The sequence below is a fragment of the Solea senegalensis genome, linkage group LG7 (assembly GCF_019176455.1).
Source record: "Solea senegalensis isolate Sse05_10M linkage group LG7, IFAPA_SoseM_1, whole genome shotgun sequence".
Classification (NCBI taxonomy): domain Eukaryota; kingdom Metazoa; phylum Chordata; class Actinopteri; order Pleuronectiformes; family Soleidae; genus Solea; species Solea senegalensis.
Window position 1 is genome coordinate 1,270,560 of NC_058027.1, and position 23,420 is coordinate 1,293,979.

General features: G+C 41.2%; 1 protein-coding gene across 2 annotated transcripts in view; it reads left to right on the forward strand.

Annotated features, from left to right (window-relative positions):
* Positions 1–23,420, forward strand: part of sbf2 (SET binding factor 2) — a 94,758-nt gene that overhangs the window by 35,026 nt on the left and 36,312 nt on the right. For both annotated transcript variants that reach the window (XM_044029744.1, XM_044029745.1), the window contains exons 4-17: positions 4,070–4,204; positions 5,136–5,246; positions 6,836–6,941; positions 9,562–9,694; positions 10,427–10,535; positions 11,129–11,242; positions 11,540–11,617; positions 11,840–11,953; positions 12,877–13,005; positions 13,892–13,990; positions 14,128–14,332; positions 15,017–15,126; positions 15,730–15,879; positions 21,700–21,768. In XM_044029744.1, coding sequence (XP_043885679.1) covers positions 4,070–4,204; positions 5,136–5,246; positions 6,836–6,941; positions 9,562–9,694; positions 10,427–10,535; positions 11,129–11,242; positions 11,540–11,617; positions 11,840–11,953; positions 12,877–13,005; positions 13,892–13,990; positions 14,128–14,332; positions 15,017–15,126; positions 15,730–15,879; positions 21,700–21,768 — 1,662 coding nt within the window. The remainder of the gene's footprint in view (positions 1–4,069; positions 4,205–5,135; positions 5,247–6,835; positions 6,942–9,561; positions 9,695–10,426; positions 10,536–11,128; positions 11,243–11,539; positions 11,618–11,839; positions 11,954–12,876; positions 13,006–13,891; positions 13,991–14,127; positions 14,333–15,016; positions 15,127–15,729; positions 15,880–21,699; positions 21,769–23,420) is intronic.

Below are 23,420 nucleotides of genomic sequence, written 5' to 3' on the forward strand. Positions count from 1 at the left end.
ACATGTGGAAGGCAGTCGTCACGTCAGTCACATTCCTTTCAGAACGGCAAAATGTTTTTGTGTTTATTTCAAAATCCAGTCATTCTATCAGCACATATTTGTCAGCCTTCAGTCACTGTGAGAGTCACTTTGGTGGAATGTGACGAATCACCAGTGTAGTGATGCATCCTCGTCTCTTCCCTTTATCATCAGTGTGAATCAGGCCATAATTATGTGAAGATCGGTTTAAACCACTTGGCACATTTTTTTTCACGGCGGTTTAAAAGCATTATTGGATGCATGAAGCATTAGGGGAAATTGCAACATCAAAGGGACTAAGTAACCAAAAATATCCCACTTGTTTGGCGAAGTAAACAATTCTCAAAACTCAGCAACATCAAACATGCACATCTCCCATCATTGGCTCTTAAGAAACTCTGCCCCACCAATTTCAGGGAGTCACGTTGCCAAGGAAACGGCACAATAGCGGAATCTAGAGCAGGGGTTGTCAAACGATTTGGAGCCAGGAATCACTTACGAAGGATAAAGGTTTTCCCTCATAATCCTGACACCAGTGAACTATATGCTTACTGCCATTTGCTCTCCAAGGAGCCAGAAAGGTTTTTCTTCTCTCATTAACTTTGATATCGATCTGTGTAGCTTAAATACCCGATATATAAAAATCTTTCTGCAGCAGAGCCGTCACACCTCTGCTGGAAACCGTCTCAGAACTAGGACCGTTTGCCTCCAGCTTGAATATGAGTGCCGCAGTCAGGGGCACTGACGGGAGCGTTACCCGAAAACATGTTTTGATGGCAGGAGGAAATGGTCACGGTCACGGTCGGCATTTATCTCACTGCAAAGTTGTCCGAAGCAATGTGATTGCAGTGTCCTCCGCTTCACAAAAACAAAAACTGCGGGGAAGATGTGGTTCCATGTCTTTGGATGCGAGGGCCTGGCAATAATCTTCATGGTCTGTCTTTGTGCAGTAACTAGGGCTGAAAATGCTTCTTTATGATTTTTCTCTTTTTGCCAAGAGGTTATTTCTTTGATGTTTGTCTGTAAGAGAGTGTTACCCCCACACACACATATGTCATATTTACCGATTCAGCAGAAAAAGAGCAACTTCAGCATCACTTTTGACGTTTACCCGGCTTTTGTCGTCTCTTTTTTTGTGCATATTCCACGTGCCGGGTGTCGAGTTGGGTTCTGTATCATGAGGCCAGTAATATCTGCACTGTGCACCCACAGGCTGGCAGATCTGATGAAGACTGACAGGGACACAAGCCAACAATCAAATCCATCCATCCATCCATCGCAGGGGGTGCTGTGTGCCAATCTCAGCTGACACACAGGGCGATAGGCGGGGTCAGTCCATCACAGGGCCACATTAAGTGAAAAAAACACCCACTCTCACACCTACAGTCAATTTAAAGCAGCAGTGTCGAACTCATTTTAGTTCAGGGGCCACTAAAATAATAGCATCATAACCTATAAACAACAAGAAGTTTCTTTTTGAACAACCTGAAATCACACAAGATCACAGTGGAATCTACAAATGCATCAAACATTTAGTCGCAGGTATCCGGAAATGAAAACTATAGTATTTCACATTATTATTATGTGACGTAATGTGACATTTTCATTAATTCCTCCTGTGGGCCGGTTCTGGCCCGCGGGCCGCATGTTTGACATGCCTGATTTAGAGTGTCCAATTAACCCTAGTCCCCATATCACATGTTTTTTGGACTTTGGGAGAAAGCCGGAGAACCAGGAGAAAACCCGCGCACACGGGGGGAGAACATGCAAACTCCATGCACAGAGGAAGAGGGTTTATATTATACGCTGCACCATCATGCAGACGAGATGAACCTCATAAAGTCGTATCGTGTAAGAGTTGATGGAACGATCAATCCCAGCATCACCAGACTCCTTCAGTCTTGCGTTCAGCGCGAGTTGAGGCTATATTTGGTCTCACTCGGGCGTCACGTTCCTCCACAAAAGAAACACGCCTCCCCGGGTGCAGTTTCTGGCTGCGGGGATCCTCCTGAAACGTGAGGGTGTTTTAATGGTTATGTGAGTCCAGACAGGCGGCACAGGAATGTATTTTGTCTAATAATTCAACCAAATCCTAAAAATAATGAATGCGATGTGACCTTCATCTGAATGGGATAGTTTGATCCTGTGTTTATTGAGATACTGAAGCACGTGTGGCATGTTTTCACTGCCTGTAGAAATATACCAGATTTTGATAAGGGCTTGAGTCAGGAATGAGTGCTGAGAGGCTGGTGTGTCTGATAGAGCTCAGGGATTCAGCCGTAGAGACAATCAGAACCAGATTGCTGCTTTTTACGAGCTCGTTGATGTGGAGGTGAGTAAAAGATTTAATGTCAAAAATCACTTGTTCACTGTTCACGACACATGTAGTTAATTCTGTTACAATTTCTGAATGGAAATCCCAAAGACGAGACAAAATTGGCATTAGAAGGCTTTGTTTATGTCGGCTCATATTTTATGTTCTCGTCCTTGTGTCAGAACATACAGTAGAAAAGTTGATGTTTAAAGTCGAAGGTTGAGGAAAATTCCCAAGTAAATTTCCACTGATGGAGCGCGAAAGCTGTCTGTCTGCAGCCCTGACAGGAAGTCATGATGGACAGTTTCTAGTAAACCACCGTTCCCCTGGGAGTGAAACCGCTTTCCCTAATGTTGCACAGGATGTGCACGGACACGCACACGCACACACGTCTTACACCAACCACAGCCTCAGAGCCACGGCCATTACAGAAAGTGCCTAATGTAGGGTTTGAGGTGAGGGAGCGAGTGAGGGAGTGAGTGAGGGAGGGAGGTGAAGTAAACACACACAGAGCGGGATGATTTATAACAGCCTAAATGAAAAATGGGTCTGATATTGCAGATGTGAAAGCTCATCCAATGAGAGCATGAAGTGACATGAATCAAAGCGACCTGCTGTAAAGTGTAAAGTAAACTAACGTGCAGGAGTGCGCTTGCTGTTTGTGCTGCTAGGCAACAATCAAGTCGGTCCAGTCGTGATAATATTGGTTTTGGCGGAGAACAATAAGTTCAAAACAAAAAAAAAAAACAATCATCATCTGTTGTAGCTGGCTGTGAAATCTTCAGCTGTCACCACAGAACTCCCTCTTTTGTGATATTGCTCAATTAAAACATGTATTATGTTTTAAATCTATTACATAAATCTTTTATATTGACCTGAAGTTTGTTTTAAAGAAATTGCAATTTCAAATCGTTCAGCCCTAGTTTCTGGTGATATTTTATTATGGATTATTGTCATCTTTATCTTGTGCCCTTATATATACAATATTGTTTCAGTGGCTTCTATATGTTGCCATAATAAAAAGAGACGTTGTGCAGTTGATAGCCATCTTTGGTTGTGTGACCACGGGAACATTTTCTGTGACCGTGAGAGGGGAAGACGACCTGTCCAACTCTTCGCTGAGCAAATGCTCGCGTGTCGTCTTTGTTTCTTCCGAGGGAGACCTTTTATTCGCCTTATTGCGATATCATTACATCTGTTGTGTGCAGTCAAAGGCTCCAAACTGTGCTGAGATATGACAGATTTGGATAAGAGATAATTAATAGTCCAAACTTTTCGCGAATGTGTCTCCTCTCTCGGGAGACGAAGGAGGAATTCCTCCGATTTTTGATTAAGATCTATGACGTCGCCTCATGCGAGAGTTTAAAGTCGGCACTTTCATGTTAATACGACTGAATTTCAACAACTTCTCCATTCAAGTCTCTTAGATAACTGAATGGTTATCTAAGTTGCCACATGAATCACTCAGTCATACGGTGCATCGTCACGGAAAACTCTCTTTGTTGGATCGGATCAGGGATTTTTATTCCTGGAAAATGTACAAATAAACAACTGTTGAACACGTTAAACCTGCACAGGACGGCGTGATGGGTTTGACGCGCGTCGTATTCAGAAGCTAAACCACGAGCTGAGGGCTGCCGGCGTTCTCTGCGAGACACGATGAAGGTCCACAGTCCACGGCTCGTTGATGAACTCTTCAGCTGAAATTGTTTTGTCTCTGTTTTGTGATTATTTCAGGGATCAAAGAGCATCGAGGCTGATGGAGACGAAGATGAGGAGGCAGAGGAGGACGGCCTGATCCAGCCAGCTCAAGTGTTTGCACCCAAAAGTCTCATTCTTGTGTCCAGGCTGGATTATCCTGAAATATTCCGGGTAATAAAAGAAGATTTGATTAAATCTTGATTAAAAATATTTTTCTATCTCAGAGGGAGCACTGCATGCTTACACAATGTAAGTAATGCATTCCTCTCATCTTTCCATGATATGATAATGTTTTTGTGAGCAAAAGGTGAGTTTTTAACTCCAACTAAGGGCCTCGGTAATATTGTTAGATTGACAGAGTGTGAGTCATTTATTGGTATTATAGCCGTTACAGGGCCCAGGTTAACAATCCCTGCATTCCCCTTAAAGTAAAATGTTTGTGTGCTTACTGAGGTAGATTATTTTTCACTACTGTACAGTATATGAACCATATCTTTACTTTTTATTACGTTGCACTTCTGCAATGCATTACGTTACATGTTGGCCTTGCTTTTATATCAACAGTGAAATAGTTTCATTGTTAGGGTTAGAGTTACCGTTACCATTAGAATAACCCTACCCCTAGGTTAACCCTGTTTAATTGTTTCAATAATCCAGTGAGTGCAGGGCGAGTAACATGTGACCGCACCTCCTTCGAGGAGAGCAAGGCATTTACTTGTTTTTAAAGAAACACATAGAGGTTGTGTCCATGTTTTTGTATTTTATGTTTTCAGTTTTTAATATGTGCTTTGTCGCTGAGGGTGTACCAACTAAATTTCCTTATGTCCTTATTTAGCCAAATTTCATCCTAAGTTTCAAAGGCAATCTTTTTTACATTATTTTACATATTTATATATATATATTATATATTTATATTCCTTACTTTTACTTTTTAACACCTAATGTTGTACTTTTGTCTTCATTTGCAAGTTTTTCCTCTACCACTGGGTGCTAATAGAATAAAGAAATCACAAAAAAATGAAATTAGAGCAGAAACCTAAATTGCAACATCAATCAATCTCTTATTAAGAGTTATCCTCTGTATCTCTCCATGTCCTTCCAGGGTTGCTTGGGTTTGGTCTACACCGTGTACATCGACAGCCTCTGTTACCCTTTGGAGTGTCTGGTGGCCAATCTCTTCACATTCCAGGTTCCCGTTGCTGGTGGATCCCAGGTGAGTTTTACCTAAGAGCTCAGCCCCAAAGCACCTTAGTCTGCAAAACATGTCACTGCTCTGCTACCAGCCTGTTCCCCACAGTGGGCTTCAGATCCAGACCAGACCAGACCAGGGCTGACTGAGGCTATGGTGCAGCCACTGAAGTGATTTATAAGGTGTCATGTGGCCAATTTACAAGTGTCAAGTTCAGATGATGCCAGAGATTGTTGTCCAGCCTCAGGCAGTCATTTCTAATACATACTTGTCATTTTTTCCATTGTGTTGCTCGGAGCAAAATACCTGACCTGAGAGTGACAGCTCAGCTCTTAAACCTGTGTTTATGGCAACTTAGAGGGATGGATTCACAGTGTCAGTGCATTCAATTTCCCTCATTACTTCAGAATATAATTTTTGCAGCGTGCAGTTTAGTGGACAAGTGTCAAAGTTACCGCTAGTTATGCAATGAACTGGACAGTGGACGGTAGAATGTGTCTCCAGAAATGTGTGGGAAAGTTGCTGTGAGTTTATTGCTGTTACAGGGGAGGAATATTATTAATATTATTATAATATAAGTGGGCCAATGTAATGAAGGTGCCAATTAAAATGATCATAAAATTAAATGATCAAATCCTCAAATTGGGCCACACAGGGGAGGAGTGGCTAGCACTGTTGCCATTTAGAGTGTCCAATTATTGGACCTAATAGTGAATGGTTGTTTGTCAGTTGTGACCCTCATGTGGAGGATTAAGCAGTTGACAGTGAATTAAATCTTTGATATTTTATATGGAAACACATGTATCACATGTATCTGCCTCAGCTCGTTCCTTATCACACATTACAATTCAAAGCACAGTTGTTGTATTGTATTACTGAAGATAAAGTATGCAGCATTTTCTCCATTTAAATATCTAAAAATGATCACACTAATGTTATATATTTATAAGTAGTGTACTGTTTAATCCATACATTAACGTTCAAAATCCTCTGTAGTCAATACAACACTGGAGTGCTTTTACTCTGAAACAGGAACAGGAAATGTTGTGTTTGTGACACACGTGACAGATTCACCAGCTGTAGCGAGGCGTCGGATCATGCTCTTCACTGAGGGAGGGGAATCTGTCAGTGTCATACTTTAAAACAAAGCGTGTGCAACTTTGGGAAAAAGACAAAGAGGATCAGTAACTTAATCAGGAAGTGAGCCAAAGCTCATGATCAAACAGGTCTTTGTTATTGTTTTGATTGGGACAGAGAGAGACCCCTAGTGGCAGAAAGTACATACTGTGTGTTTAAATGATTATGATTATTGGTAAAGGCACATTTCAGTCACAGATACTGTGAGGTTTCTGTAGCTGTGGCCTTGTGTTTGTACGCATTTGAGGTTTTGCTCAGTGAGAATCAAACATTCAGCCGTGCAGCTGCAGCGTCTGCAGCACTGAACAGTGTGTGTCTTGTTTAAATGAGACAACCCCAGTACGTTAGGCTGTAAATCTGGATGACTGAGTGCCGGTGGCAGTAGCTGCTTGACCCTATAGACACGTTGGGCACAAACATTTTTCCTTGACCATTCTCTGAACTGTTCTGCATTTTCCCCCCTCCCCACTTTACAGAAGCTGTTTAGCCTGGGAGCAGGAGACCGACAACTCATCCAGACGCCTCTGAACGACACATTGCCTGTCACAGGCAAGAGTGTTGCTCTGCTCTTTCAGCAGCTAGGTGGGTCCATGCACTCGAATCGTGTCTGACTAATAATCACTTTTTAGGATTTGAGTGACAATATTTATTAGTAGGTGGATAAATGTATCGTTAATGGTTTGTTGTATGCACAGTGTATACTGTGTAGAGAGTGAATTTGTACAGTCAATATGTGCTTTGTTAGCAATACAACATGCTAATCTGTGATTAATCTGTGACTTATAATTGTACGTTGAGTCATTCAACCATGACTCGGCATCTTGAAATTATAGATCTGCATGAATTATTACTTTTTATGTTGCTCAGATAATAAGCTAATGATCAGATAACAGGCTAATGCTCAGATAACAAGCTAATGCTTAGATAACAGGCTAATGCTCAGAAAACAAACTAATGCTCACATAACAAGCTAATGTTCACATAACAAGCTAATGATCAGATAACAAGCTAATGCTCGGATAACAAGCTAATGCTCACATAACAAGCTAATGCTCAGATAACAGGCTAATGCTCAGATAGCAGGCTATTATTAATGCTCAGGTGACAAACTAATGCTCAGATAACAGGCTAATGCTCAGATAACAAGCTAATGCTCACATAACAAGCTAATGCTCACATAACAAGCTAATGCTCAGATAACAAACTAATGCTCAGATAACAAGCTAATGTATATAAGTACAAGTATTAACAGTGATACAATTGTCTCTAGAAAATATTATGTACAAAAAAAGGGAGGTAAAAGAAGAAAAATATGAATTTTTTTTTACTTGCTGACAGTCAAGAGTGAATTTTAATATTGACGTGAAATGAAATATGATTTGTAATGGAAAGTTGGCGCACGTTTGATGAGGACAATGTGCTTGAAAACAGAGTGTGTTTTTCAAGGTTTCATTCAGGCAAAATCAATCATTCATAGCCGTTCTGGATACATGAAGCATAACAATCTTGACACATTTCAGAAGCTGGTTTCCATTAACCACGACATGACATTATGAGAGTAGCACTGAATAACGAGTGTAAAGCTCTGAGCTGCTGCTTCAGCACTTTAATACAAATCTCAATTTGCAGCCTGACACATACCATAGTAATAAAGAGTATTAGCTGCAGTGAAGTGTCATATCCAAATGACCAGATTAACAGATTGTTTTTGAATGTTGCAGAACAACAGTATCAGACTCTCAAGGCATTCAGAGTGAAAATGACTGACACGGGCGCACACACACACACACACAGAGATAAGGATTTGTCTGAATTCTCCGCATCCTGACGTGGAAGTAAATGTCACAAGTCAGCTGATCACGGAGAACACGTGCAGCCTTTCCATGCATTAGGTCATCTTTACATCCATATATGGAGCGAGCAGTAGCCGTGTAGGCAGGCAGGTCGGCACGTCGCTCTGTGTGCACCAGGTCAGCACAGTCACCTCAGAGGAATGTGTGTTAAACATGTCACACCAGACAGGAAGTACATTCCACGGTTCGAGATAGAGCTGGCCATCAACTGCTGCGCTGCTGTTTGTTGTTTGTTGCTTTTGTCTCTTCTGTTGTCAGGAGGCTGGTGGCTTTTATTTAGGGCTTTAGGAAATGCCCCGCTGTTCCCACGAGATAAGTGAACACCTGAACCTGAGGTGTAATTCTGCAACCTGTCATGTGATCAGGTGTCCAAGGCGATCTGATTTTCTTCAAAACTCATCATTTGTTGAGGCCCGTGTTTCCTGTTGATCCACTCAGACAGGCAAACATCCAGACCCAGCGCCCCCAGTGGTGCGGATGCGTCTGCCAGGGTTCCTCTCTGCTTATCACTCCAACGTGTGATGAATTGGTCTGGCGGTTGCTTGATAGGAAACAACAACAGGAACTGTAAACTTAGAATTCTTCCCTTTTGTCACGTCAGTATTTGAAATATTATTTATACTCGTATGTGAGTGTGTAATATTTTTGTTTTTCAGGGATGAGTCTGCATGGGTTTATATTCAGTGTTCAGAACATGAACTGTTTATCCTTGTGAGGCAGCAGCAAATAATAATGAACATCGTGCATTTATCAGCTTATTTATATTCGAATGAACCTCTGGCAACTAAAAATGTAGGTAACACTTTATATTAGGGAACACATATTCACCATTAACCCTGCACTTATGCTACGTATATATGTTAGTAAGCACCGATGGTGAATAAGTGTTCCTTAATATAAAGTGTTACCTTAAGGGTTCCACTCCAAGAGAGTGAGATTTTGTATTTTGTATCTGCATTAATTAATAAAAAATCATGTGAGGCTGCAGCTTTGCAGACTGTGTGATGTTCCTTTATGGAATTTTGTGTCCAATTAAGTCCAATTGGGAACTTTTCTACAACACCAGTACCAAGAAGTGTCCGTCCAGTCTGAAAGAAGCTCTGCAACCTTTTATATGAAGATTTCTGTGCGGCCGTAATTACAAAAAAACCCTACAGGATATATAAATGACTGTAATCAGTCACGAAGCGATTACAAAAAACCCCAAATGGTCATCGCATGTTCTAATCTGTGCTCGAGGTTTGAAAATTCCTCCACAAATAGCTGTGAATGATGAATGACCTGGAACAATGTGACAGCTGCATTCCAACTCATTAATTTCATTCTCTTTTTTTGTTTTCTCATTCCAGGAATCCAAAATGTCCTCAGCCTTTTTTGTGCAGTGCTGACCGAACACAAGGTTTTGTTTCACTCCACCAGTTACCAGAGGCTCGGGGAGGCGTGCCGCGCCCTCGAAGCCCTCATGTTCCCTCTCAAATACAGGTGAGGGTCTGTGTGTGTGTGTGTGTGTGTGTGTGTGTGTGTGTGTGTTTCACCTCTGTAGCAGGACACTTAAGTCCTCCAAGAATGATCTGACTGATAATTAACTTTGGCAATTACTGTAGGTATATCACAGTTTATTTAACGTAACTTTACGGGAACGTTTCCTTCAGCGAAAAATATCCATTTTATTCATCAACTGGTGAAAAAATATATACTTAAATAATAAACAAAAAGAAATGAATGCATTAAACAGTCATTTACTCATCTGCTTTACTCAATTTTTAATTTTTACTGTTTGGTCCATGGAGGCTTCAGTAATTCAACCTATGATTTAAGAGCAACCTCCTTTACTTATAAAGAACAATAAAGAACATTTTATTACTATTATGTCGCATTAGTTTCTTTATTTCATTATTAGTCATCGTGTTTGTGTCACACTGGTGTATTTGCTAGAATTTAAAGATGATGACGACGTCAAATGTACAAAACTTGCAAGTGATGTATTACAACATATAAGAATATTTCTGCTTTCTCTGTTGCTTCATGCGATTTCACTCGTCTCATCTGAGTTTCAATTTCATAATAGAATATTGAAATCCTCCAGTTCCCAACAGGGAAGTCCATTTTTAGACTCTGAGTCGCCCACACATTCAGTGATTGTCACTCCTCGGTGTTCCGAGCTCAGCTGAACATAATTCTCTGTATCCATTGTCCACTTCCCCATGTGTTCAGTTACCCGTACATCCCTATTCTACCCTCACGGCTGCTGGAGGTCCTGAGCTCACCCACTCCCTTCATCATTGGAGTTCACTCCATGTTTCAGGATGAGATCCAAGATCTGGTGAGTTTAGATGTGCCACATGCATCCAGCGTCATGTTCAGAACTTAAAGATTAGAAATTGTACTAAACACCAGGCGCGTATCGTCAAAATATTGGAATATTTACGTGTTTAGTTTGAAATGACGAATCATGACATTTTAAGATTTGCTGATTTCTGATGAGTTTTTGCTCAGTTTTGACAGTTTTAAACGTGTGAACAGTCCATACGTCACAAAAACACACACCCAGGGGTCAGCACAGAACCACCTTTGGTCAGTCATCTTTGGAATGTCCTACCAACAGAAATGAAAACACTTACTGACCCGGAAAATGTTTAATGGAAAGGTGAAAAACCAAATTTGTGATCACTGACTGTGGATTATAGACTTATATACTGTATGTACATGTGCGTTGATATTTTTATGATGTATATATGTAAATGTTTTACTGGTGTATGGATTTATTTATGTATTTTTGGTAATTGTACGGTAGGAAAAACCTAACCAGGGACAGAGATTGCAAATTAGCCTTGGCTAACATCGGTGATGTGTTAATTTTAACTTGTTTAATATTAAATGTTAATGTAGTTTTTTTTTTTTTTATGTGTTCACCAGTTGGACGTCATTATCGCCGACTTAGACGGAGGAACAATCAAGATTCCCGAGTGCATCCACTTGTCCCTGCTCCCTGAACCTCTGTTACACCAGACGCAGACGTCCCTGTCCCTGGTAACCACAAACACACACGCACACACACACATTTGACGTGAGCGAGGCACAAAGGATTTGATTTCCAGATAGTGTGTCCTTGTTCTGCATTTGTACAATCATTCACTGAGACAAATGCATTATTAAGCACATAAGTGCATCGACGGCTCATAAAAAGGTAATGTTCTGGCTTTACAAGTTTATTTTAACACGCTCAATGATCTGTTCACTCATCATTCACAAGGAACGTCATCGACTTATGCTGCTGTAGCAGTTCTGTGACATAATAAAATACTGGAATCATTTTCATTTCTTAAGGTTTTGCACCCTGATCTGGAGATAGCAGATAATGCATTCCCTCCTCCTCGCACTGCTCCCTCCAACCTCAAGTTGTTGGTAAGTATCATTACTGTAACGCACCTCCTCTTCCTCATCATCGTCCTCCCACATGAGGAGAACACATTAACCTTCCACAAAAACCAGTGTCTTATCACTAAAAAAGTTGGAGAAAGTTAATGATTGTAACGTATTACTCTCAAGATAAATGGCATTTGTGCAATTGTGGCATAGCATTCTGACGACTCATGTATTTAATGTGTGTGTGTGTGTGTATTCCAGGATAAGGAGGTGAGGGCCGTCTTTCTCAGGTTGTTTGCACAACTCTTCCAGGGCTACAGGTCTTGCCTGCAGCTCATTCGCATCCATTCTGAACCTGTTATTCATTTTCACAAGGTAAGATAAGGACATCATTTAATCCCAAAAACAAAATAAAAATTCTCCATTCTCTCCACAACGTGACCGGAGTTTAAACTCTAAGCCGCTCCTCTTCAGCAAACACATTGTCTTCAAGATCTCTTAAGAATGTTTTCGTCGAGCAGTTATTGTGGACGTAGATGCGAGTACCTGACGGATAAACCTGTCAGTTGTGTATAGATTGTGTGTTTGTGTTGTCGCAGTGGCTCCGTGACTGCTGCGTGATGTTATCCCTCTGTTTATCCAAAGCTTCGGACACAGTCCACTAAGTCCGGCGCAGAGCCATATGAGACATATTAGGTTTACATTTTTTTGTTTTGTGTCGGAATTTTGTGTTTGTTTCATGTCTGCACTGTCGCCGTGGTAACCCCCCCCAAACACATCATTCTCAAAGTACCCCACATGGATCACATTATAAACAAACACTCGGCTCGCTCGGCTGGCGTGTGTGGACCGAGTTTTATCTCTTCTACCCGCAAGCACAAATAATTATGTGTAACGTAAATCAAATTCATTTGCATGTAGTCATTTATAACTAGATTTATTTCCTCTTTTATACGTGCTGCTAAGTCCAACAATAAAATAGGCCAATCTCCCTACTGCAAAGATGTTTTTTGCAGATTTTATTCTAAAAATGGCTTGAAACGTGATGCTTGTTTTCCGTGTACAGTATATACATATATATGTGTGTATATATATATATATATATATATATATATATATGTATCTATGTATATATATATATATATATAGATATATTTATATATATAGATATATTTATATATATAGATATATATATATATGACGACATATAAATGTATATACATTTATATATGTACAGTATACACATAAATGTATGTATGAGTACATATGAACTAGATTGTAATTGTGACGTTTTGCAGACTGCCTTCCTGGGCCAGCGAGGCCTCATCGAGAACGACTTCCTCACCAAGGTTTTGGATGGCATGGCGTTCGCTGGCTTCGTCTCAGAGAGAGGTCCGCCTTACAGAGCCTGTGATCTCTTTGACGAGGTACGGTACAGTGCTGCGTTCAAAACTGAACTTTACCACGTGCAAACTGGGATTCAAGAGATAAAGAAATCATTGTGTAATGCAAAATATCACTGTTCAGCTTATATGTTGGGGTTATCATCCATATTGATGATATTTAAGTTATATTATATACATTTATATGGGCAAACAGAGCAAGGTGTGTTGATTCTTAAATGTACTAAATAAATACTTATAATACTATTTTGTAGAGCTGAAACAATTACTTGAATCACTAAATTGTCAACTATTTTAATAATCAATGTATCAGTTTGAAGCTTTTTTCCTTATTAAGACAAGATTTCTGATTGTTTCAGCTTCTTAAATGTGAATATTTTATGGATTCTTTGCAAAGAAATCACTCAAACTGAACTATTTTGGTTTGACAAACACTGATTGACATTTTTCATCATTTTCTGACATTTTATGGACCAAGCGAGAAAATAAGAACACAATATCCAGTTTGTTGAACACGGGCATTGTCATCCTCTCACAAACTGCAGTGAGTAAGTCGTGATCCACTTGTGACAAATACACAATAAAATGAAAAAGCAAAATACACAACAGACTGACGAACTACCAAGTACTGAATGTTCTCTTACTCACTCTGACGTTTACGTTGTAGCGGGAATGGGTAAAGTGCATGACCACAGTGAATCAAGCATAGAAATGTAATGATTTGTCTATTTCATAGTTATAATTTCATTATTTACACTTAAGGAAGGAAAGAACATATTGTTCACGGTGCACGTCTTGGTTTCAGGATCCTCACACTAAGCGCTGACCGTTTGCTTCTCATCAGAAAAACCCATCTCACACACGTTTGTTTGTTTTTTGTCCTTTGTTTTGTACATTGTATGTTTTTTAGCTGGTGGCCTTGGACATTGACTACTTTAGGGACGAAGAGGTCACCCCCACCAAACTGCAGAAGCACATCAGGGAACTCTCTGAGCAGCTCTACAGAAATGTGAGTCCTCATGCACCGTTTTTACCACATATGTCCTCTTTTCAACATGCTCTCCATGTGTTTTTGCTTCATATACACTGCATGTACCACTGTGTTACGTATCATCACATGGTGTTTCCTTTGTGCATGTGATGCAGGAGAATCCCAACCCCCATATGGCATTCCAGAAAGTGCCTCGGCCATCAGAGGGATCCCACCTGCGCGTGCACCAGGTCCCGTTCCCTCTGCTGGAGGCTGACAAGGTGGAGAAGATGCTGCAGGACGGCGTGGCCAAACACAGCAGCGCGCCGCCTTCTGTGCGACCTGAGAGGAAATGTGTCGTACCTGCCGGGCCTCCTGTCGGTAAGACCAAATTAAAACGTAAATCGCCTCGTACAAGACATACTGCGACATGGAAATGATGTGTCTGTACATACGTGGAAAAAATAACATCTGGGAACAGCCTCACTGAAGGACTTAACACATTAAACGAAGAGAAACTCTGTGCAGCCTCGTCTTCTTGACCTTCTTCTTTGTCCTCGAGTATCGGACAGAAAAACAGGCAACACTTGCACATGGCGATTTTTGTGTACCACACGTTGTACAAATACTTTGTTACTGTACTTAAGTAGAATGTTCACATATCTGTACTTTTACGCCGATACATTTCCCTTAACCATCTTCGTTACTACAAAATAAAAGTTGAAGTTGTTTGCCTGTACCTACCTAAGAAGCCACAATAAATGTTCAAATACTTTGATTTTTACTTCTAATACTATATCAGATAATGATTTTTGATACTTAATTACAGTAAATGTCAGGTACTTTAAGACTTTTACTCAAGTAATATTCTAAAAGGTGACTTTAACTTCTACCACAGTCATTTTCTGGTAAGATACTTGTACTTTATCCTGCTGACGCCCATCCACACTAAAAATAGCATATTTTGTGTGTGCAAAGATGAATGGCCTCTAATAATGCTAGATAAATGGTTTAGTTGTCTGATTTAACCCGCAGCAATGCCTTTCTTGTTTTCTTGAATTCCAGTATCTATCATGGGTAAGAGCGGGTCTGTGTTCAACAGCGCTCGCAGGCTCGAGGTCGTGCGAAGCTGCATCTCCTTTATCTTTGACAACAAGACCCTGGAGACTGAAAAGGTAAATACGCAGTGTCTTTCATCAGTGGAACTAATCAACCCCCTAAATGAGCCTGTGAAGTAGAGGCATCTGTGCTTTGTGTGACAGCACTCCAGCAGCGGCTCCCTCCTTACCTTTAACATCCTAATACCTCCCAGATGATGCGCGGGCAGAGAAATGGTTCCAAACCACTCGGCATCTATGCTGTTGTATTGTTAACTCAGTAATAACGTCTTTCATGTCTGCTCAAGATTATTATGTCTCCACGTATGTGAGGACACAAGTGAACATTCTGTCTTATATGCGTCCAGTATGTTCAAACTCGTTTTTTTATGTAACCGGTGACGACCTCGTAATATACACATCCATACCATGCATTCTTTGAACGTTGCCCGGAGCAGTTCAAGCGTCAGTGAACGATGCAGCATGGAGATTATCGATGCAGCAGCTGCTGGGATCGAAGAGATAATAAACAAACAAATTTACATAATGCAGAACATGTGCGTGCGAAATAACGTTGTATATAATAAGAGCCAGATTTCTCCAAGAGTTGGGAAATATCAGCACGCAAAGGTGTTTCTCAAATTGTTGATTGGCTCGAACCGCGTTTGTCGCCCTGCACAGACGCTGCCGGCTGCACTGCGCGCGCTGAAGGGGAAGGCGGCTCGTCACTGTCTGACCGAGGAACTGAGCCTTCACGTTCAGCAGAACCGCGCCATACTGGACCACCAGCAGTTTGACTACACCATACGTATGATGAACTGCGCCCTTCAGGTAAAACAGAGAACTGAATGTCTGGATTCTCTTTTTTGTGTCGTAAAATTCCGACATGATATTTAAAATGTATTTTATGTTATTTTAGTTTAATTTTGCCATATAGGAATTTAAAATCCAAACTCATCTATATAGGAATTAAATATAAAAGCTAGAGGAAATATTACTCTTGCTTTTTTTTTTTTTTAACTCAAAAGTATTTTATTATCCTTTATTTATTTTGACCAAAACATTAAATTAGAAACGGATGGCAGTGTTGACAGTACAGTTGAGTTCAATATGTTAATATTTTCAGCACACATTTTTAGCAGATGCCATTTTTATGAGCTCTAACTGGTTCTGATTAAGTGAAAAACAATATCTTCGTGGGGCAGTTTTACAAATAACCTACGCAGCACAAACACATCCTTCCTATCTATCATTCTTCCCTTTATTCCCAAGTTTGTGTTTTTAATGGGGGCCTGGCAGCCTCAACAATGTGGCTCATTGTTCATCATCAGATAGTGTTTGTGTCTCTTCATGATGCCTCTGCTATACTCACTGTCTCATGTGTTTCTGTGCCGCTCGTAAAGAGTCAGCGAGGCTTCAGTCAGTCAGAGAAGCCAGGTCTTTATTGGCAGTTCCTCAGGTTTTACTGCCTTGAATCAGCCCTTTTCTGTGGATTTGAGTAATTTTTAACAGTCCTCACACAGTGCAGCTTTTATGGAGTGCCTTAAGATTCCACTCATTCCTCTTTTTTCCGCCCCCCCAAATAATAAAAATCCACTTTAATCCCTCAGTCTGACCACGACGGGGACATGGGAGGTCATCTGACATGTTTAATGATTACACAGCGGTTCAGAACGAAACCGAGCTCAGGATTTACGACTTTGACCAATTTAACGTCTGCATGACAGGGATACTGATGTGCAGATGTATCCGCACATGCGGGGTGATGCCTGCTGCGATCTTATGTGAACGTCTCCACATCCAGGAGCAGATGTAGATGAGGAGTGACAGTAGTTCAAACAATGGTGTGCATCTGTTGAAATGCCACCGTCTCCCCTGCATCACGACTTCACGACTTGTGCATTCCAGTTTGAATCGATGTGAAGCCGCAAAACGGTTTGAGAGTTGTTGTCATTGTTGTTGTTGTTGTTGTTGTTGTTGTTGTTGTTGTGTCTGTCTGTTCTGAAATGAGATCCTGATGTGTGAGCGTTTGTCGCAGTCGGTTGTTTTTTTCTTTTGTTCTAAAGCTGGACATGAGACGATGAATAATACAGCAAGCTCCCCCCCCGGAACGCATCAACGCGCTGATGAATATGAATTCTTGTCTCTCGCGTTGTCTTGCGACAGTTTCTGTGAGAAGAAAACGACAGGTCATTGCTTGCACATCTTGAAAAACGCTGTTAAACCCACAGAGAGGCTAATGCTGACATTGCTATTTGGATATCGATCCGTCTGTAATAAGAGGGGAAAGTCTTTAGGGAGTTTTTAAAAGGCTAATGTGTTGATTTGCAGGGACACGTGAAGACAGTAGTGATTTCATACGTGGAGGACAGGCTTGACGTGGAGTGCACGTTTGTTAACTGCAGCAGCAAATGTCATCTGTCCGCTATACTTTTATACAATCTTGTTGTTTTTAGATTTTATTGTTCATTGTTTATTTCTTTTTCTTACTTAAAGATGAAAGCTCCGCTCTTGTTTATTGCTTCGATTTCTCGGTTTCATTTGAGTTGTGAGGGATTTGCCTTAGACAAGCTGTGAAAGTAATATAAATGGTAAATTGTTTTCTGCCCTTTCCTTTTTAATGCCCTGCCACATAAAAAAAACCCTAAAATCATATTAACACAGCAAACACACCACAGCCACTAGTTGTGGGTGCGTGTGTTTGTCCTTTGTTGCCCAACAAAATTCCAAAGTGACCTATTCTTTAAAAAATGTCGCTTCTCTTTTTAAACAATGACAGCACAATGTTTTATTAGGATTTCTGGAATAATGTGTTGACGTGACACATTGATGTGCGGTGACATCATCATTACGAGACGAAATTACAACATTTTTCTTCAACTTCAGGCTCACTGACAGTTCAGTGTTGTCTGGTTGCAATCAGTGTGGAGCCTCACCACAGGAAGTGACACCAAAACATACAGTAGGTCAAAGGTCAGAACATCACAATCAGGTGGTACAGTGCCAGATATTTCTTTGTATTTTGTTTTTTCCCCTTCCTCACATTTTTGTCTCATGATTTAGAAAACAATGTTAATAGATTCTCTGGAATCCAAAAGTTGACATTGACACATTTTTTCCAGTTGAAACATCTGCTGTACTTATCTCTTCTGTTTGTCTGCCATGAATCATGCACGGTCATTAAGGCGTTTGGAGTTAATTGCACATTTATTTGTGTATGCGCGCGCGTGTGTGTGTGTGTGTGTGTGAGTGTGCATGCTCCCCATTGTCGAAGTAAACCTTGTGCAATCCATGTGGGGGAATGAGTCCTGCTGTGGATGTGTCCTGGCATCCCAACCATTTCCTGTCAGATAGGATTATGAGCCCTCTGTGCTCTGCTCTCAGGGCCGAGGGCCTCATCATGGTGCTCAAAAACACGCTCTGAATGGCAGTTCACTGTGAGAGCGGAATGAGGCGGGAGGTCCGTAGAAAGTGGCTGCAGCGGCATGGAGACCATAAGTGCTGCGTGATCCCCAGCTTGACTGTCGGATGTGGAATAGTGGGTCATAAAAACGTGCACATAATGTATCGCTATACCCTCAAAAAGTAGACCATGTTACAAAGAAGGACATAGAAGTTTATATAAGCTGATATATGAAAGAAATGTATTATATTAAGACATAAAACCACCACAATCTGTCATCAGGGATTAAGGAAATGCCGTAAAATTGAAATACTGGTTTTACTGATAACAAAATAGTAGTTCATTTGCGGGCTGTAAACTCTTAGCTGTTTAGGGTTTGGTTCGCGGCACCAACCACCCAATAACTCATAGCTCATAGCAGCTGAACTCCAGCAGAGTAAGTGAAGAGCGATTAGCTGCTCAGCATTAGAAATACTGAGTGATAATGGACCTAAAAAGCCGCGGTGCACCACACACACGCCAGTGCGGTTACTTTTCTCCAAGACGGGGAAGCAGAATGCGGAACTTCAGCCAAGGTTGGCTCAAGTTCTCTCTCTCTCCTCTTTCTCCTGCCTTGAAATTGTCCCTTGGGGGCAAATCTATTATTTTTGAATTGAATTGAAAATGCTGGAAAAGCAGCAGGCTCTTAATCAGACTGTCTGCTGAAGTTAGAGCTGATGGATTAGTAAGACTCCACCAATTTAGCCCGTACCCTCCATCTCCTTCAATCGTGACATTATTTAGATCATAAATTGGTCTCTTGCTGCTGAGAACGTGGCCTCAGTCGGCCTCGATGGCCCTGATCTGATGCATTGCCGTACGTAATATGGTCACTGGGAATCAACGCTGGGTGTCATTCCCAAGCCCTTTTTTTCCGGGGATGCTCAGCAGTATGGCCAGGTAAACATCTGCATTCATCATATTTCATGTTGTCATGGTGGAAAATCTGTTTGTTGCTTATTTTGACAGCACAGAGGTCAACTGCGTGTCTTTCTCCTCTTACTGTCAGTGATTCAGGTTGCAATTAACAGTAACAGCCTCCAAAATGTGTGGGTTTTTTTTGCATGTAAGCTTCCCTGTAAAGTGCTTTCCTGGAAAGTGCTAACATGTCCGAAAACCCTCAGGAAGCTGTTGTTTGTTCACATCCTGTGGCGTCTGTGTCACATGCTCGAGCTTCTTGTTTTTGCTGGCTGTGTGTGTGTGTGTGTGTGTGGGGGGTCGGCGGTCAGCGCAGCAGCTCCTGCACCTTCAAGACCGAGGGAGAAACGACTCAGACATACTGTAAATAAAAGGATGACGGCAGGGTGTCGTCACAAACAAACACGCGGCGAAATCTAAATAAGGTCTTTTTATACCTGCGCCCTGCTGCACCGCGTGGATCTGCTCAATGATCCTGATAATGAAACAATAATAATACTCTTCGTCAAGTTCCATTACACGATGCTGAAGGCAACAAACAGCTTTGCTCTACTTCTTTCACTTGTAATTCAGGAGAACTGCTGTAGAATCCATTTCTTATCACTTTGCTTTGTCGGGGTTTGACCTCCAGAACTTCTGAGCTGTCGCCGAGCCTCTCTGTCTGCTTACAGGAGATTACAAAGGTTTGTTGGTGATAGAAAACGGGCCTTAAGTAAACCGGATAATGTCACTTCACACATGATACGACACAGCGAGGCAGCAGCAACCCTAACCCAGCTTAAGTTTCTGTTATTATAATCTGATGACACACAAAACTCAATTGAATGTATGTCCACGAATTGCCCGTGCATTTCCACTTGTTCTGTTGTGACTGCGGTTCATGAACTGCTGTGACCTGCAGCATTGTTAAGTGCGCCGGTAAACAATGCTTTGGTGCCGCTCCAGGCTGGAACACTTTACCGCAGCCTAAATAGCTGTGAAGAAAAACATTGGCGACGAGAATAATAAAACAGAAACTATGTTGCTCAGTCCATGGGGGGGCCAGGCTTTCATGTGTGGCTGGGGAACTTGTGTTTTGCATTTTCTCCCTCCTTTTTTTTTCTTTTCTTCCTCCCGTGGAATGACGGTAATAGAGGCCCACATCGCAGACCCCTATCAGGGAGTGCAGCATTCTTCTCCCTATCGCTCGCTCTCTGATAGCATGTGGCAGAACGGACAGAGATTTGAGTGTTTTTTCTTTTCATAACATTAAACATTACATTACATTTTATTTCATGTTTTTCAGTGATGGTGAAATGCACATTTTGTGGCCATGAGGTCCCGCTGAAGGTCATGAGTCAGTTCTGTTGTTTTGGTCTTAAATCAAGTTTCCTCTGGCCATTCTAATTCACCGGGTTCAAAAAATAAATCCCTTAAAAGCTCACGAGAGATAAGTGCCAATTTCCTGTGAATGGAGGACCTCTTGGTCCGACTCACGTTCTTTTCTCTTATTCTTCACTTTAAATCGCTCTCTGTGATCTCTGCAGGAAAAGTTAAGTTTGAGCCCCTAAGTCCCCGGCCTTAAGCCTCTTAATGTACTAATAATCTTAATAGTGTTCTCTTGAAAGCACTGGGAAGCTCCGCCTCTTCCACCTCAAAAGTATTTCAAATGCAAAGACACTTTAGCTCAGTGTGCAAATAAAAGAGAAGAATATTTTGACCTATTCCCTAATGTGTTGCTGTTCCATAGATGGACCCATGCGTTTCACGGCTCCAGATCTTATGCAACATCCTATGGTTTCCTTCAGTTGCAGTCTAGGTCAGGAATGCAAATCATAAAATTACCAGTAAAGTAAAGACTGCAACGCTCTGACAATTATGTCAAGGCCAGGATTATATAAGGCTATTGAAAGCATATGCCTCGAAAGTGAAGAAGAAGAAAACAGTGAGTGGGTTTTTTTGTTGTTTTTTTGGGACCTGGACGGTTAACAAGAGACGGTTTATATAACAGGAAGTTATGTTTGCTGGAGAATCTTTACGCCGCAGGCTTTTCCTCGCATCACTATGGTACTAATTAACACCACACATTAACACTCATTTTCTTCTTCTTCTTCTTCATATTTAAATAGATCCATTATATAGTAAAAACATGACTGTAACTTAGCAAAGTCTGCAGCTTCTCCTCTTGGTTCAGTGTGTGGCGCTGCGTCTGCCGAGGCTCCATTAAAAGAAACGGCGTTCACAGTGCGGTGTAACATGTGTCCTGCTGCGTTCTGCCCTGTTCTCACTCCTCACTGTTGTTTGACCCACAGGACTGCTCCAGCTCAGAGGAGTTCACAGTGGCCGCTGCACTGCTGCCCCTCTCCACCGCCTTTTACAGGGTAAGGACATGGGATGCACCGTGTGTATCTGTGTGTATCTGTGTGTGCATGCACCCTTGAATTATCCATCCATCCAGCCATGTTCTCTCCCACTCTGTAGCTGTTCTATATTAGCAGCCTTGTTCATTACTTATCATACATAAATCCACTTATACGTGATCGATTTTAAAACGATTTTAAATAACTGTATACTCTGTGTCCATGTCAGGAACATAAGGCAAGGCAGTGTTTTTATAAAGCGCTCTTCATACACACATTAAGATTGAAGGATTTTTTTTAAACACAGATTTTAAAGACGTCAATGCAAAGTCAAAAAACTCAATGCATAACACATTTTTAAATTTCAAAAAAGAAATGAGGAGCTTTATGAGAATACAAGTGCTGAAAGAGATTTTAGAATTCTTAAAGTGGTGACATGTAACAATTCTGCATTAAAATATCCAAAAACAAGACATTTCTGCATTAAAATAGGGGAAAAACAAGACAAGGCGAATCCATAGAAATATTTATTTCTACTCAAGTTAATGGACATTAAATGGTTCATTTTCCACCATAGAAGAACGTTTGTGACCGTAATTCCTAAACGGCTGAATAACTGCCAGATATGGAAAGTGAAAGTTACCTTGGAAAAAGGGGCAGAAGAACTCACTCATCAAACGTGTTTTTGACAATTCTACAGCCGTAAAATCAAAATAAATCCAGGCAGCGTGACTAAAACGATGTGCATAAGAGGGTTAAACGTGGCAGTGAAAAGGACCTGCCATGACATTGTGTTTCCAAACCTCATCACAACACCATGTACTGTCGCTGCTGTGTTTACCACGACCGTGTCCCTGCAGCTTCCTCGTTGCTACAGAGACAGTCACAACTTTACACGTTGGATTTTTGTTGGGTACCCGTGGCACAGCCCGGTGGGCTAGACTTTAGACCCGGTCCACTCTCCTCCACCCCCACATGACTCATCCGGTTCACACGCCCCAAACTGATGTCATGCTATCAGATAAGCTGTTGGCCACCAGCACTGGAAATGAAAGTGTGTCCGTGTTTTCTTCGCTGGACGCTTGTTAAAAAGTATAAAAACGGATAACTTACTATTTTGAAAGAATTGGCTTATCCTTTATCATAGGTCACAGTTACTACACAATGGAGTGATTTCCTGTTATTTCAGAACAGAACATTATAAATGATTCCTTGTCTGGCACCATCAACTCATTATAAGAAAAAAATAATTTGAAAATTCAGCAGAACGTTCCCCCTCCACCTATAATCATCCAAGTTTGAGCTCTGCTTCATTGAAAGGGTGAAAAGTAAGGTTGAATTAAACAATGGCAGATTCTCAAATCTGCCGTTATGTGTAATCCCACTGGATTTAGCGGTGCAAAAGTCATGCAACAGAAATGAGAGAAAAACAAAGCTTAGCAATGAAGCATCTGAACATTTGTCATCATAATTGTAGGTTGAGGGGAGGCATGATCCTGATGATTTCACAACTGATCCGTCACATTTGTGTTTGATTTTGTGAAGGACAATCTGTTCCATGAAAGTGCAGCATGTAAAGATAACACGCAGCTCTGCTTTCCAACATCTAAAATGTCCTAAATGCACCATGTCCCATCTTCGCTCCACTTCCTCACCTTGGATTATAACATGAA